The 13,696-nt window shown below is 40.5% G+C and overlaps 1 protein-coding gene across 5 annotated transcripts in view; it reads right to left on the bottom strand.

Moving 5' to 3' along the window:
- LOC140199015 (uncharacterized) overlaps positions 1 to 13,696 on the bottom strand; it is a 309,841-nt gene that overhangs the window by 97,376 nt on the left and 198,769 nt on the right. For 4 of the 5 annotated variants that reach the window (XM_072260397.1, XM_072260427.1, XM_072260417.1 and 1 more), the window contains 2 exons: positions 11,070 to 11,189; positions 2,332 to 4,875 (listed from right to left, as the gene is read on the bottom strand). In XM_072260397.1, coding sequence (XP_072116498.1) covers positions 2,332 to 4,875; positions 11,070 to 11,189 — 2,664 coding nt within the window. The remainder of the gene's footprint in view (positions 1 to 2,331; positions 4,876 to 11,069; positions 11,190 to 13,696) is intronic. The other variant, XM_072260407.1, reaches the window with a different exon arrangement.

Below are 13,696 nucleotides of genomic sequence, written 5' to 3'. Positions count from 1 at the left end.
ATTAATTATTGTACTGCCCTGCACGGTTTTGTGCACTTTATGTAGTCCCGTGCAGGTCTGTAGTCCAGTGCAGTTTTTATGTTGTTTTACATAGTCTAGTGTAGCCTTGTGCTGTCTCACATAGTCTAGTGTAATTTTGAGTTGTTTCATGTCGCACCAGGGTCCTGGAGGAACATTGTTTCATTTTTACTGTGTACTGTACTAGCAGCTTGTGGTTGAAATGACAATAAACGACTTGACTTAAATACTGAAAGATTGCTATAGCTTGATGAATGTCAAAAGTATTTTTTTAAAACAAATAAATTAGTCAAAGTTGCTTTAATCCGTACAAATTGAACGATTTTACTTTTCACTTATCAAAGATGATTGACATATATACGTTGTCAATATTGTAAGACAACTTCTTGATTTGTCCCGATGATGTGGTATGATTTAGATGAAATGCACCAGGCTATTTTTGAATTGTCATACTCATGACCATTCTAAAATCAAATCCATACCCCTTTCTGCCGTCTTGATCCTGTATCTTTGCCTGATTCAAACACTTCATCCTATTTGCTAAAAAAGAATCTCAACATTAAAAAGACTGAATTTCTTTTGATCTTTCCCACCAATATGTCAAATTTAAATTGATAGACAATTTTTGCTAACTCTTCAGTGACTGCTTCATATAGCAAATAGGAAAAAATTAGTGAACTAATCCAGCTAATCTAAACTTTATACTGATCTTGAATAAAAGAGTAAGTACTTTGAATGGAGAATACAAAACATGCATCAACCTAAGCTTGAATGTGGAGAAGACAAAGGAAATAATTGAGGACTTCAGGACGGTGCAGACAAACCATTCTTCATCTCCTCCATAGAGAGAGTTAAGAGTACCAAGTTCCTGGGAGTTCACATCACAGATGACCTCATCTGGTCTCTTAATATCGCCTCCCTGAACAAGAAGGCACAGCATTGCCTCCACTTCTTAAGAAGTTTAAGGCAAGCAAGGTTTCCATCCCCCATCTTGACTGTGTTTTACAGGAGCATGAGCGAGAGCGTCCTGAAAAGTTACATCTCCATCTGGTATCGGATCAGTCAAGCATCAGACCATAAATTCCTAGAAAGAACTGTGAGAACAGTTCAGAGGATCTTGGGGATCTCCCTACTATCTATCGGGGACATTTTGCAGGAGTGCTGCATATGCAGGGCCCTTAGTATTGTAAAAGATCCCACCCATCCATCCAGCAAGTTGTTTGACTTTCTACCATGAGGCAGGAGACCATGATGCAAAAAAAAAACAAGAACAGTCAGGATGTGAAACAGTTTCTTTCCCCAGGCCATTAGGCTTCCGAACCCCCAGCCGCATTGTATTCGAGGTGTCACTGGTTAATCTGTTCCGTATGTTACAATACTTAATATTAATGCACTTTAGTTTGTTACATATGTGTGATTGATCTATAGATTTTATCCTTACCTTCATAAATTATTGTGTGTTACGTGTACTACTGTGCTTTACAGCTGGTTCGAAGAGACATTGTCTCATTTCCATATACATTACATGGTTCTATACTATATATATATATATATATACACACACACACACACACACACACACATATACATGTAGATTAATGACAATACACTTCACTCACTTCACTTAAAGCCTTAGTAATCCCTCATCATGCTTCCTAACTGACTGTCACTACTTTCACAAGACAACCTTTACAAGACATTTTCTATGTTATCTTTTAAAGTCTTGACTTAAATTGTATTGTCTTCTCCCCCCTGTAGCTTCTAAGTTCAAGGCAATGCAGTATTAATATGTACAACTTTGGTAATTTATGAAAATACAAAAAGTAGAATTTACTATTATTGTAGACAAGCCAAGATTATTCACAAATAAATATTTCTGAATAAATTTCCTTTTGGGAAAGTGAAACATATTCTAATTTTCAAATACAAGCATATGACATCCAGTTATACAGCTAGACACTTACCGTTTTTATTCTTCACATCTGTAAATGTGAACTTAACATCAAAAAGTAAGCAACTGCTCTCAAAATCACCTTTAAACCATTCAAATGCCGTGCCGTAAAGATACCCACTATACACAGGTTGCTAATTTCATCCAATATAATCCTTGCGGTTAGTAAGCCATGGATTAATTACAAATTCAAGGAAAGTAGAGCATGCAAAATAATGGGTGCTTTAGTAAACCAATGTAAGGTATCATGCTGTGCCATTAACAGTCAGCTGAAATCCCGATGACAAGATATTGTAAGTTGAAGCTGGGGAGAGGAATGGGGTAAGAGGAAGATAGAGGGGAAAAGTGCTCTTGAAACACACCTTCATCTTGACGAGTTCCTTCATCCAGATGCCCCTGGTTAGACTGTGCATTAACATCTCCAGAGTCCTTTGGTTCTACAGGCACATTATCTCCTCGTCGTTGGTTCAAAACCTTTGTGACTTTTGGTTGCATTGAGGTCTTCAAGGCCCTGTGCTGTTCAGGAGACACTCTTGCACCAGATTCCTTCTGTGAAATACCTTTCATGAACCCTTGCTTTTGGAGGAGTTTTGCACCTCCCTTTTTCAATGGTGACTTTGGACTTTTCCCCTCATTATTATCTGGTGCTTTTGATGCTTCCTGCTTCAGTGATAGGGATGCAACTTGATCAGTGCACTCAGAGAGTTTGACTTCAGTATGACACTCTAGAGGACTCTCTGGCATCTCATTCATCTCAGAACTTTGCTGCAATTCAGGGGAAGCAGATTCACTATCCCAACAATGCAGAGGACTCTCATGCTCTTTTATCTCAGATTTCTGTTGCGATTCAGTGGATGTAAGTTCAGTACCACAATGCTCTGAAGAAGCATTCACTACCCATGTCCCTTCAGCAGTGTGCTGTAAATCAAGGGGAGTCACTTCGGTATTTGCATGTTCAAGAGGTGTCTCTATCACGCCCATTACCTCTGATGCATGCTGTGACTCAACGACAACTGATTCTCTTGTCAGAGAAGGTTCCACCATCTCCTTCACCTCATTTGTTTGCATTAACTCAAGGGAGCCCAATTCTTCACTCAGATGTTGCTGAGAACTCTCTACCATCTCCTTCAACTCTGATACTTGCTCTGGTTCAAGGACACCCGCCTCTACGTACATACAGGTCAAAGGGCTTTCTGCTAACTTTGTCACTCCTGATGTCTCCTCTGAGTGTTGGGGAATAGATTGTCTACCAACTTGCTCCAAAGAATGCCCAATCACCTCCTTCACCTCGGGCAATTTATTTGATTCAAGAGGAATATCTACGTCGTCTATAAGCATCTCTGCTATCTCCTTTACCAAAGGCATTTGTTGAGAATTAAGACTATCCATTTCTTTACTCATATGATCTAGACGGATCTCTGCTTCCTTGTTCATTTCAGGGGGAGCAGCTCTTTTACTAACAAGTTGAGAGTTCTCTACCATCCCCTCTGCAGGCAGGTGCTCTGAGTGAGTAGGAATATTTTGACTAGCAACATGTTCTACACAAGTGCTTATCTCAGGTACTTCCTTCCACTCAAAGGAAGACATTTCTCTACCTAGATTCTCAGTTAGGGGCTCTGCCATTTCTATTACCTCAGATGGCAGATCCATCTTAGGGGAAGCATTTTCTTCACCTCCAAGTTTCAGTAGGGTCTGTACTTCTCCCACTTTAGAGAATTCCTGTGACACAGGAGCAGTAATTTCCCTACTATTTTCTAGAGGTGTCTCTACTATTTCTTCCACTTTCGGTGTCTGCTTTGATCCAGAGTGAATAGTTGTTTGATCCACATGTTCAAGATAAGATCCTTCAATCTCCTTAATTTCAGGCATTTCCATTGATTCAGAGGGAGCATTATCTCTGTCCCTAAGTTCCAGAGAAGGCATTGCTAACTTGCTTTCCTGAGACTCTTTCTGTGATTTGCAAGAAGCATTTTCACCACTCCACTGTTCTAAAGGTGGCTGTATTACTTTTTCGACCTCACCTGCTTGGAGAGATTCAGGGGAGGTCACCTCCCTGTTCCAGGAATCCAAAGGGTGCTCAGTCAATTCCACTTCAGAAATTGATTCTACCTGTGATGAACTCTCTGAAAGTGTTAACTCTCCTCTCTGGCTCCCTACCATAGCTGTTTTATGACCCTCTGAAGCAGCTTTAATATTTTGCATCGGAGCAGTTGCCATTTTATCCCCTGCACTTCCTGTTGCCCAAGCACTGCCTTGGCTTGATGTATTATCTACCTGTTTTGCTTTTTCCTTCATTCCTGTTACTTCTTTAAATGACCTCTGAGTGTTTGAAACAATTTCTTTATGTTCTTGTATCACTCCAGCAGACAGCTCTGCTAGCCGCTGATCAGAAATAATTTTATGTACATCTTTAGCTTTAGGAGGAACATCTACTACAGGTTGAGATGCCTTTGGATGCGAACGCTTTTTCTTTTTCTTTTTCTTCTCCACAGGTACTTTTGCTACTTGGGGTTCTTTAGCTTGTGCAATTTCTCTTACTTCATTTACAAGTTTATCTTTCTCAGGGGCACGTTTCAAAGGTAAAACTTCTGTAACTGGGGCAACAGTGCTCGTGGTGTTGCTGGTAAGTACCATAGTGTCCATCGCAAAGCCAGTATTTCTGGAGGAGGGTGGCAATGGTTCTGTGAACACAGAAGCTTCAGTGCCATGGCCCAAGTTCTCCTGTTGCAGTGAGTTGTTTATTGGTGCTTGCAGTTCAGCATTAACTGTGACCTCTGTCTTCATCACATTTGAAACTAAGTGATCATCCATTATGACAGCACTGCTCAAAGATGGGTCACTGCAGTCTACAGGGTGGAAAGATGTTTCAACTTGAGTCAGGCTGGTGAATGGTACACCCAATTCTTCTACACAAGGGAAAAATAGCAGCTAAATATAACATTATCATCATCAACTCAAAATACAGATGTATTCAACGGTTCTTTTGCTCTCCTATTCCGCATACCTCCATATTTATGACATCGGTGTTAAAAAAGCAACACCTGGTATAATCATTTAAAAGCACAGAAGGAAGAATCACAGATTGCAACAGCATTAAACCATGCCAGAAAGGCCCAAGTTCAATCAATACCATATAATCAATTAATAATTTCATCATGATGGCTTTATGGCCCAATTATTAAGCTCAATTGTGAGCTGAGATTTTGGTAAACTAGTGTTTGTGCAGCTAATCTCTGGATTCCTGCAAAAGATAGAGTTGTGTACTACTGTAATAGCTCCTCACCTTTAAATGCAGTATTTCTCTATGACTTTCAATGATGAAAAGTACTTTTACTTAAGATGTAACGCAACAGCAATATTTTTGTCGGATGAATGGACAAAGACAAATGTGTCTAGTTTGCCCAGGGTTGAATAATCTCCTTCCCCTCTCCCAACGTAACTTGTATATAAAAGCAACAATAAATCTAAACACATTGGTTAGGATCTCAATTATGACACAAACTGCTCTAGCTGACCCAATTAGAATCTGCAATTTGTGTTGTATTCTAGCTATTATATTAGCAAAATTGGTACAACACTCATTCAGATATCACTGCCTTCACACAGCACAATCCAATGGATTTTTATTTGAACAAAGTAAATGCCTTCTATTCCTGAAGCAGAAGAACCTGTCTGCAATAGAAAATCAAGGGCATGGACAAATAACCAGCGTCTTTATTACTTTTGCCATTTCTTATAACTCTGCTCAGTCCTGTGCTCAACTGTGTAATTATGTGTCTCGATTTTCAGAGACATGTGAACCACTAACTTAAAGATAAGCTCAAATCCCACCAAAACAGATAGGTAAATTTAAACCCTGAAATAAATGACAATTAATTAAACATAAAATTAACAAAAAAAAAGGTGCTTGTAATGAAATTGTCAGATTGCTTCTGATGACTTGTGGGGACAGATCTGAGTTATTAGCTTGTCTGACCTATATGCAATTCCAAATTAAGTCCCCTCTAAAATGTTGTGGCAAATCAATCAGTTCAAGGACATAAAAAAGAATGATGCCCACCCGCAGTCAGTGAATGAAAATAGAAAGCATAAAGTAAATTTATCATTAGATAGTGAGTTACTCAGAAATTAAACAAATATATGAAGTAAAGGAGCCAACAAATAGTCCACAGCTCCCTAAAAGTGGCTAAATGGGTTGGATAGGGTGGTAATGGAAGCATATGGCATGCTTGCCTTTATTAATCAAGGACTGAGTTCAAGAGTTGGGAAGTTAGTGCTGCACCTTTATACAACTCCAGTTAGGTCACATCTAGAGGCTTTGGAGGGGGCACAGACAAGGGTTACCAATATGCTGCCTAGATCAGAGGACATTTGCTGTAAGGAGAGGCTGGACAAACATGTGTAAGGGGTTTCTTCTTTTATGTTACTGCATAGGCTAATTAAAATGGCTTCTTTGTTATGTTATAATTAAAATGGCTTCTTTATTATGTTATAATTAAAATGGCTTCTTTGTTATGTTAACTGCTGAGAAAGTTCTCTCGCTAGCAGCTTGTTTGGGTTATATTATTGATAAGAGAGCAAACGAACCAGTTGGGATAGATGTTATTCTTTCTTGTGTGTCTGTAAGCTATTGTGATGAGTGGGTTTTTAGGGACAGAAGGCGTGATGGGGAGAGAGAGAGAGTGATGCGGTGCTGTGAGCTGGCTAACGGGGTCGGACCCTGAGGTCCAGGGTCTTCAGCGAGGACAGGAGATGGAGACAGACTCATGTGGAGCGTCTGGTCGACCACCGTGGTTGGTCCCAGGTGGCAGGTCGAAGTGGTCAGAGGGGATCGAATGGTGAAGAGAGGATCATTACTAGATCTCCAACTGTTTATGCACAAAGAGATTGAACTTTGATAAGTTTGGCACCTTTGATTTTCTTTTATATTTTATCTCTATTAATTATATAGTTACAGTAATATCTATAAATTGTAATCAATTAATCGTATATGGTGTTTTGTCTGTTATCCGTACTGAGACATCTGCTGTTTGCGATGAATTTAAATGGTATGGGTAAAAATGTAGATGGGTGGGTTAGTAAGTTTGCAGATGGTACGAAGACAGGTGGTGTTGTGGACAGCATAGATGACTGGCAAATGGAATTTAACCTGGCCAAATGTGAAATGTTTGACCTACCAAGGTGTAAGAGAGAGAGACAGCAAGACTCTTAACAGTGTTGATGGACAGAGGCACCTTTGTGTCCAAGTTCATAATTCACTGAAGGTGGCGACACAGTTTGATAGGGTGGTTAAGCTCGCCTTTATTAGCTGAGGCAATGAATTCAAAAGTCAGTAAGTTATGTTCCAGCTTTATAAAACTGTAGTTAGGCCGCATTTGGAGTATTACATACAGTTCTGGTTGCCCCATTATAGGAAGGATTTCAAAGCTTTGGAGAGGACGCAAAAGAGGTTTACCAAGATATTGTTCCAAGCCTATTCTGGTATCTGTCCCCCACTTTCCCTTCGCTACATTGACGACTGCATTGGCACTGCTTCCTGAACAACATGCTGAGTTCGTTGACTTCAATAACTTTGCCTCCAACTTTCACCCTGCCCTCAAGTTTACCTGGTCCATTTCCGACACTTCCCTCCCCTTTCTAGATCATTCTGTCTCTATCTCTGGAGACAGTTTATCTACTGATGTCTACTATAAGCCTACTGACTCTCACAGCTATCTGGACTATTCCTCTTCTCACCCTGTCTCTTGCAAAAATACCATCCCCTTCTCGCAATTCCTCCATCTCCGCCGCATCTGCTCTCAGGATGAGGCTTTTCATTCCAGGAGGAGGGAGATGTCCTCCTTTTTTTAAAGAAAGGGGCTTCCCTTCCTCCACCATCAACTCTGCTCTCAAACGCATCTCCCCCATTTCACACATCTGCTCTCACTCCATCCTCCCACCACCCCACTAGGAATAGGGTTCCCCTTGTCCTCACCTACCACCCCACCAGTCTCCAGGTCCAACATATTGTTCTCTGTAACTTCCGCCACCTCCAACGGGATCCCACCACTAAGCACATCTTTCCCTCCCCCCCCCCTCTGCTTTCCACAGGGATCGCTCCCTACGCGACTCCCTTGTCCATTCGTCCCCCCCATCCCTCCCCACCGATCTCCCACCTGGCACTTATCCTTGTAAGCGGAACAAGTTCTACACATGCCCTTAAACTTCCTCCCTTACCACCATTCAGTGCCCCAGACCGTCCTTCCAGGTGAGGCGACACTTCACCTGTGAGTCGGCTGGGGTGATATACTGCGTCCAGTGCTCCCGATGTGGCCTTCTATATATTGGCGAGACCCGACGCAGACTGGGAGATCGTTTCGCTGAACACCTACGCTCTGTCTGCCAGCGAAAGTAGGATCTCCCAGTGGCCACACATTTTAATTCCACGTCCCATTCCCATTCTGATATGTCTATCCATGGCCTCCTCTAATGTAAAGATGAAGCCACACTCAGGTTGGAGGAACAACACCTTATATTCCGTCTGGGTAGCCTCCAACCTGATGGCATGAACATTGACTTCTCAAACTTCCGCTAATGCCCCACCTCCCCCTCGTACCCCATCCATTATTTATTTATATACATTCTTTCTCTCTCTCTCCTTTTTCTCCCTCTGTCCCTCTCACTGTACCCTTTGCCCATCTTCTGGGTTTTTCCCCCTCTCCCCCTTTTCTTTCTCCCTGGGCCTCCTGTCCCATGATCCTCTCATATCCCTTTTGCCAATCACCCGTCCAGCTCTAGGCTCCATCCCTCCCCCTCCTGTCTTCTCCTATCATTTTGGATCTCCCCCTCCCACTTTCAAATCTCTTACTAGCTCTTCCTTCACTTAGTCCTGACGAAGGGTCTCGGCTCGAAATGTCGACTGTACCTCTTCCTAGAGATGCTGCCTGGCCTGCTGTGTTCACCAGCAATTTTGATGTGTGTTACCAAGATATTGCCTGGATTAGAGGGCATGTACTATAATGAGAGTTTGAACAGACTCTCATGGCTGGGGGGAGATGTGATAGAGGTTTATAGGACTATGAGAGGCATAGATAGAGAGACAGTCTCTTTTCCACAGAGTTGAGAAGTCTAATATCAGAGGGCATGGAAATAAGGTGAGTGGGGTTAAGATTTTTTTTTAAAACACAAGAATGATGAGTACCTGGAATGTGGTGCCTAGGGTGCTGGTAGAGGCAGATACATATGGGACTTTTAAGAGATGTTTAGATAGTGTCATGAATGTAAGGAAAATGAAGGGATACGGACATTGTGCAGGCAGAAGGAATCAGTTTAATTGGCTATTAACTGGTTCGGTACAGCATTGTGGGCTGAAGAGCCCGTTCCTGTGTTGTACTGTTATAGTTCTATGTTCTCCTTTCCTCAGTATTCTGTTAATACAAAACTAATAAAGTAGGATGTAATACAAATCATATTAAGATTAAGGTTTTGAGCTTTTTAAAAATACTTTCAAACAGTGGGGCAATCATTTAAGTAGGTCACATATGAAATTGAAAATGAATGAGAGTCACTCCTACGCTCACCAAATGCATTCTCGCCAATGGCTACAAAGTGCACATGATATTGCTCAGTGACTTTTACTCCCTTACAGTGATGCACCATAACTGAATTAATGTTCTGAAACTACTCTTCATCCAGTTAAGCTTGTATTGTGTAAACTTCTATCCTTCCACTATCATTCTTAGAGTATGTTACACCAGCTCACTGCACCCTCCTTGCACTCTCTAGTATGTTCTCATTATTGTCTGAAAGGGAAAGTTCTGATGAAGGTCATCCTACATACAAGCAACTTTCCAGTTCCCTCTGTATGCAGCCATGTTTTCTTATACCTAACCTACGCACATTATCCCAATGCTCTACCTGTTCTCATCAGATGCTCATACTTGCACCATAGCTGAAGTAGCTTGTTTGACTCCCTTCCCTGGCAAGGAAACACGCCTCCCTGGCCTTGAAACTAACTAGCTCAGGAAATACAGAGGAACAACCCCATCTGCATAGCTTAATACTGTACCATATGGCACATTTGTCAACTGAACTAATTTTGAATATACTCTGGAAAAATAACCTTCTATTTTATGACTGCAAGGCACTTTTAAACTCAAATTCAGGTCAACCCTTAATTCTGCTGCAGTTTTATTTTTTTTAAAAGCCAAAGGGAAAGTGTCAAGGCAACTCTTGATGAGCTGTACAGCAACATGAACAGTAATGTTCAGAGAAGGAATGCCAGTAAGGCCACGTAATTCCCTGAAGAAACTGAAGGAAATAGTCACCTTTTGCACATATGGAATTGCATTAAGACGAGACAGACAAGGTGGAAAGCTTAATGGAAACCAGCAAAGGCATTGAATTGTCACAAAAATCCGACAGCTTCGGTAGTCAATTTTTGATGATAAACCAGACCCAAGCTTTAGTGTTACAATTTGTCTTGGTGGGATTTGAATCTGTATCCTGTGTTATTGAATTACTGTCATGGCAATTAATATATCAAAACATAATAGCAAAAGTAATTCCCAAAAGCAAAATTAGGAAAAAAGAACAAAGTAAGTAAAACTGAAATGCACTGTTTTAATGCCCCCCACAGACAATTTTCCCTAATCTTTGTGCAGCACCCCTACACAACTTTGGGCTCAGGAGCAAGCAGGCTAATATCTTATTATATCTCAATTTCTTCCAAATGTCAACCTTTATTTTTGAAGGCAAATATTCCTTGCTAGATTCTAGGGGATTTAATGCACTCATAATGAAAGCAAATAGAAACCTTGGATAAAATCAAATATTGCAATCACCCCAAAGTCCAGAATGCATTTTAAGGTTAATCATCACAGCAAGGACATGATTGATAATTCCTCTCCACCCAGCCATCCCTCCCCCGCCCCTACATTCTTCCACAGGGAAGCAGAGATCAACTGAAACTTTAACTGCTATCCAAGCTGGTTACACTCAACTCAGTGTTGACATGGGATTGAACCAAAGCCATCCTGATATGTATGACTCAGAATCATAATGGGCAGATGTTCTTAACCAAACATTTAAGTAATATCAAATGTTAAATTTTATTCTCTACCTTCTACTGTCTGTGCCGATTCCATGGACGTCAGAGTTGGCATCATTGGCAATTCAGTCTTTTCCAAGTCTTCTTCCAATGGCCTTACTTCTGCAACTAGATTTCCTTCAAGTTCTGTAACTACAAACAACATAGTGATTTACCATTTTTGTTCACATGGTTACACATAGAGATGAAAAAAACAGTTGGTGATTTAGTGTTGGTAATTTAATGTTAGCACTTAAAAGTATAAATATTCACAGTATGGAACAGTATCAAGCATAGTGACTGCCCAAGTCTACATCTCCTTTTACTTTAAATACTTATCTACTATTATCATAATAATACAACAGTCTCTACCTCAATGGCCTTCATGATAAAATAACCATTCTCAAATAATGTATTGAATTTAAAATTGAAAGCCACATCAGTGAATGTTTGCCATTTCTATTTAGAAATAACTTAAAAGGGCAGCGTCATGAATCCTGGCCATCTTTCATCAAGAGGCGCTGAGATTACTTCATCCATTTTGTTTTACCCCATCAGAAATCCCAGCTCCATGAAACTCATTACCATATAGTCCACTGAACTTAGAACATCGATTATTACAGCAGTGGCAAGCCATTCAGTTCCTGATGTTATGTAGACCTTGATGCCAATTTATACCAAACGACCTCTTCCTATGTATAGTACATAGTTTTCCAGTCCTTCTATATTCATGTAATCATCTAAAAACATCTTAAACTGTCTGATTTCACAACTATTCCTGGTAGCCCATTCTGTGTAGCAGGTGCCCTTGACCTTGCTTTTAAATATTCCACCCCACCCCCAACTTGAAATTTAAAAGTTTGTTTAATGGTGTTTGGCATTTCTATTCCGAGAAGATTCTGACCATCAACCCAATCTATGTCTCTCAATTTTAAAGGCCTCCTTTCAGCCTCTGATACTCAAAGGAGAACAACCTAAGTTTTCCAACCTTTCCTTGCAGCTCATACCCTCTAATCCAGGCAGAATCCTGGTAAATCTCTTCTGCACCAATTCCACATCTTTCCTAAAGGGGGCCAGAACTGCATGCAATATTCCAAATGTGGTCTGACTAAGGTTTTATAAAGCCACAGCAAGACTTTCTTGCTCTAATACTCAACACCTGACCATTTGGCTTTCGAATATGGCTCACAATCATTTGGAAACTCAAGCTGTTTAAAAACCTTCTAAAGGTCTTCACCTAAAACAATTATTGCTTCAAAAAGATGTCAGCAATATGTGTAGGGTTGCTGCATTGTCATTCTATGTACTGGATTCCACCTCTGCTGGTGAAAGTGCCATGCTGCTATTTGTAACTTCCTCCTGATTAGTGCAGGCATGAAATCTGCACAAGCACAACAGAGAACTGTAAGCCAAAGAAAAAGAAAAATGTGATTGTACAAGAACACACTCTTGAATGGCATCAAAAAGCACCTAGCAGTACAGACCAGAAGTCCTGAGTTCAATCTGGCTTAAGTAGATCTAATTTAATATAGCCAAACCTCCATATTCCCAAAAGGCCTTTTCATCACCATCCCCACTTAAACCACTGTCTAACAAACTTGTAGGAATATTTCTGTGTATATACCCTTGGGAAAGGTGTAGCACCCCTTTGCCTCCCCCGATCAGGGTCACGTGAAGCCACAGGAGCAGGTGGTGGTTGGTCGATTGAGCAGCTGGTGCATATCACAAGTGCTGGTTATGCAACTAATGATGCCAGGTAAACAATCTCTACAGATTATTGATAACGGATGGGTTCACTCTTCTTGGAAAGATACTGCACAGAAGGCAGCAATGGAAAATCAATTCTGCAGTAAAAACTGCAAAGAACAATCATGGTTAAGACCATGATCGCCCACATCATATAACGTTGCACATAATAATAATGATTATATATGCATAAATGAGAGACAGGCTGTGATATGGCATAGGATCCACTGACTTGACCGAACTTTTAGTGAGAACAACCACTAGGAAGAGCGGTGCTGAGATGCCCAACACTGAAGTCAGATTCAGGTTTATCATCTTCAAGCAAGACTGAAAGCAAATCAAAGTCTAATTCTCAGATTCTTCCTGCCCTCCCTGTCTAATCTACTGGAAAATTCAAAATGGACAGTCCACAGTACACAATGCCAAAGAATAAAAGAAACATTGGAAGTAAGCAGGTGGAAAACTTTCATCTGAAGGATAATAAAGTTGTGGAATAAGTTTCTGTGGAGTAAGATTCTATGGAAAATATCTGAAGCAGACATGGGAAATAGGTTCATGCCTTTTTTGTGATCTCACAAAAATATATGAAACTAAAAGGAAAGCAAGAAGCACTGTATTTTTCAATACTCAAAAGAGGAAGACAAGCAAGGTTTCAATAGGAGCAGGGTATAGCTTGCAGGATGGCTGTAGGAAAAGTAAAAGAGAAGGCAATTTTTCCTCCCTATAAGTATTATATGAATGTCAAAGACAGTTGTTAAAAGAAAATGTCAGATACAGTGGCAATTAAGGTTAAAAGGCTTGGGTTTACAGAAAAACTCAATAATAAAAACTTGCAGCAGGAAAAAGAGAACAGAGGTGGCTTAAAATAACAATGAGATGTGTGCTCCATTTAAAGCATGACAAGGTACTCAGAC

The sequence above is a fragment of the Mobula birostris genome, chromosome 1 (genome assembly GCF_030028105.1).
Source record: "Mobula birostris isolate sMobBir1 chromosome 1, sMobBir1.hap1, whole genome shotgun sequence".
In the NCBI taxonomy this organism is placed as follows: Eukaryota; Metazoa; Chordata; class Chondrichthyes; order Myliobatiformes; family Myliobatidae; genus Mobula; species Mobula birostris.
This window is presented reverse-complemented; position numbering and strand designations above follow the sequence as displayed.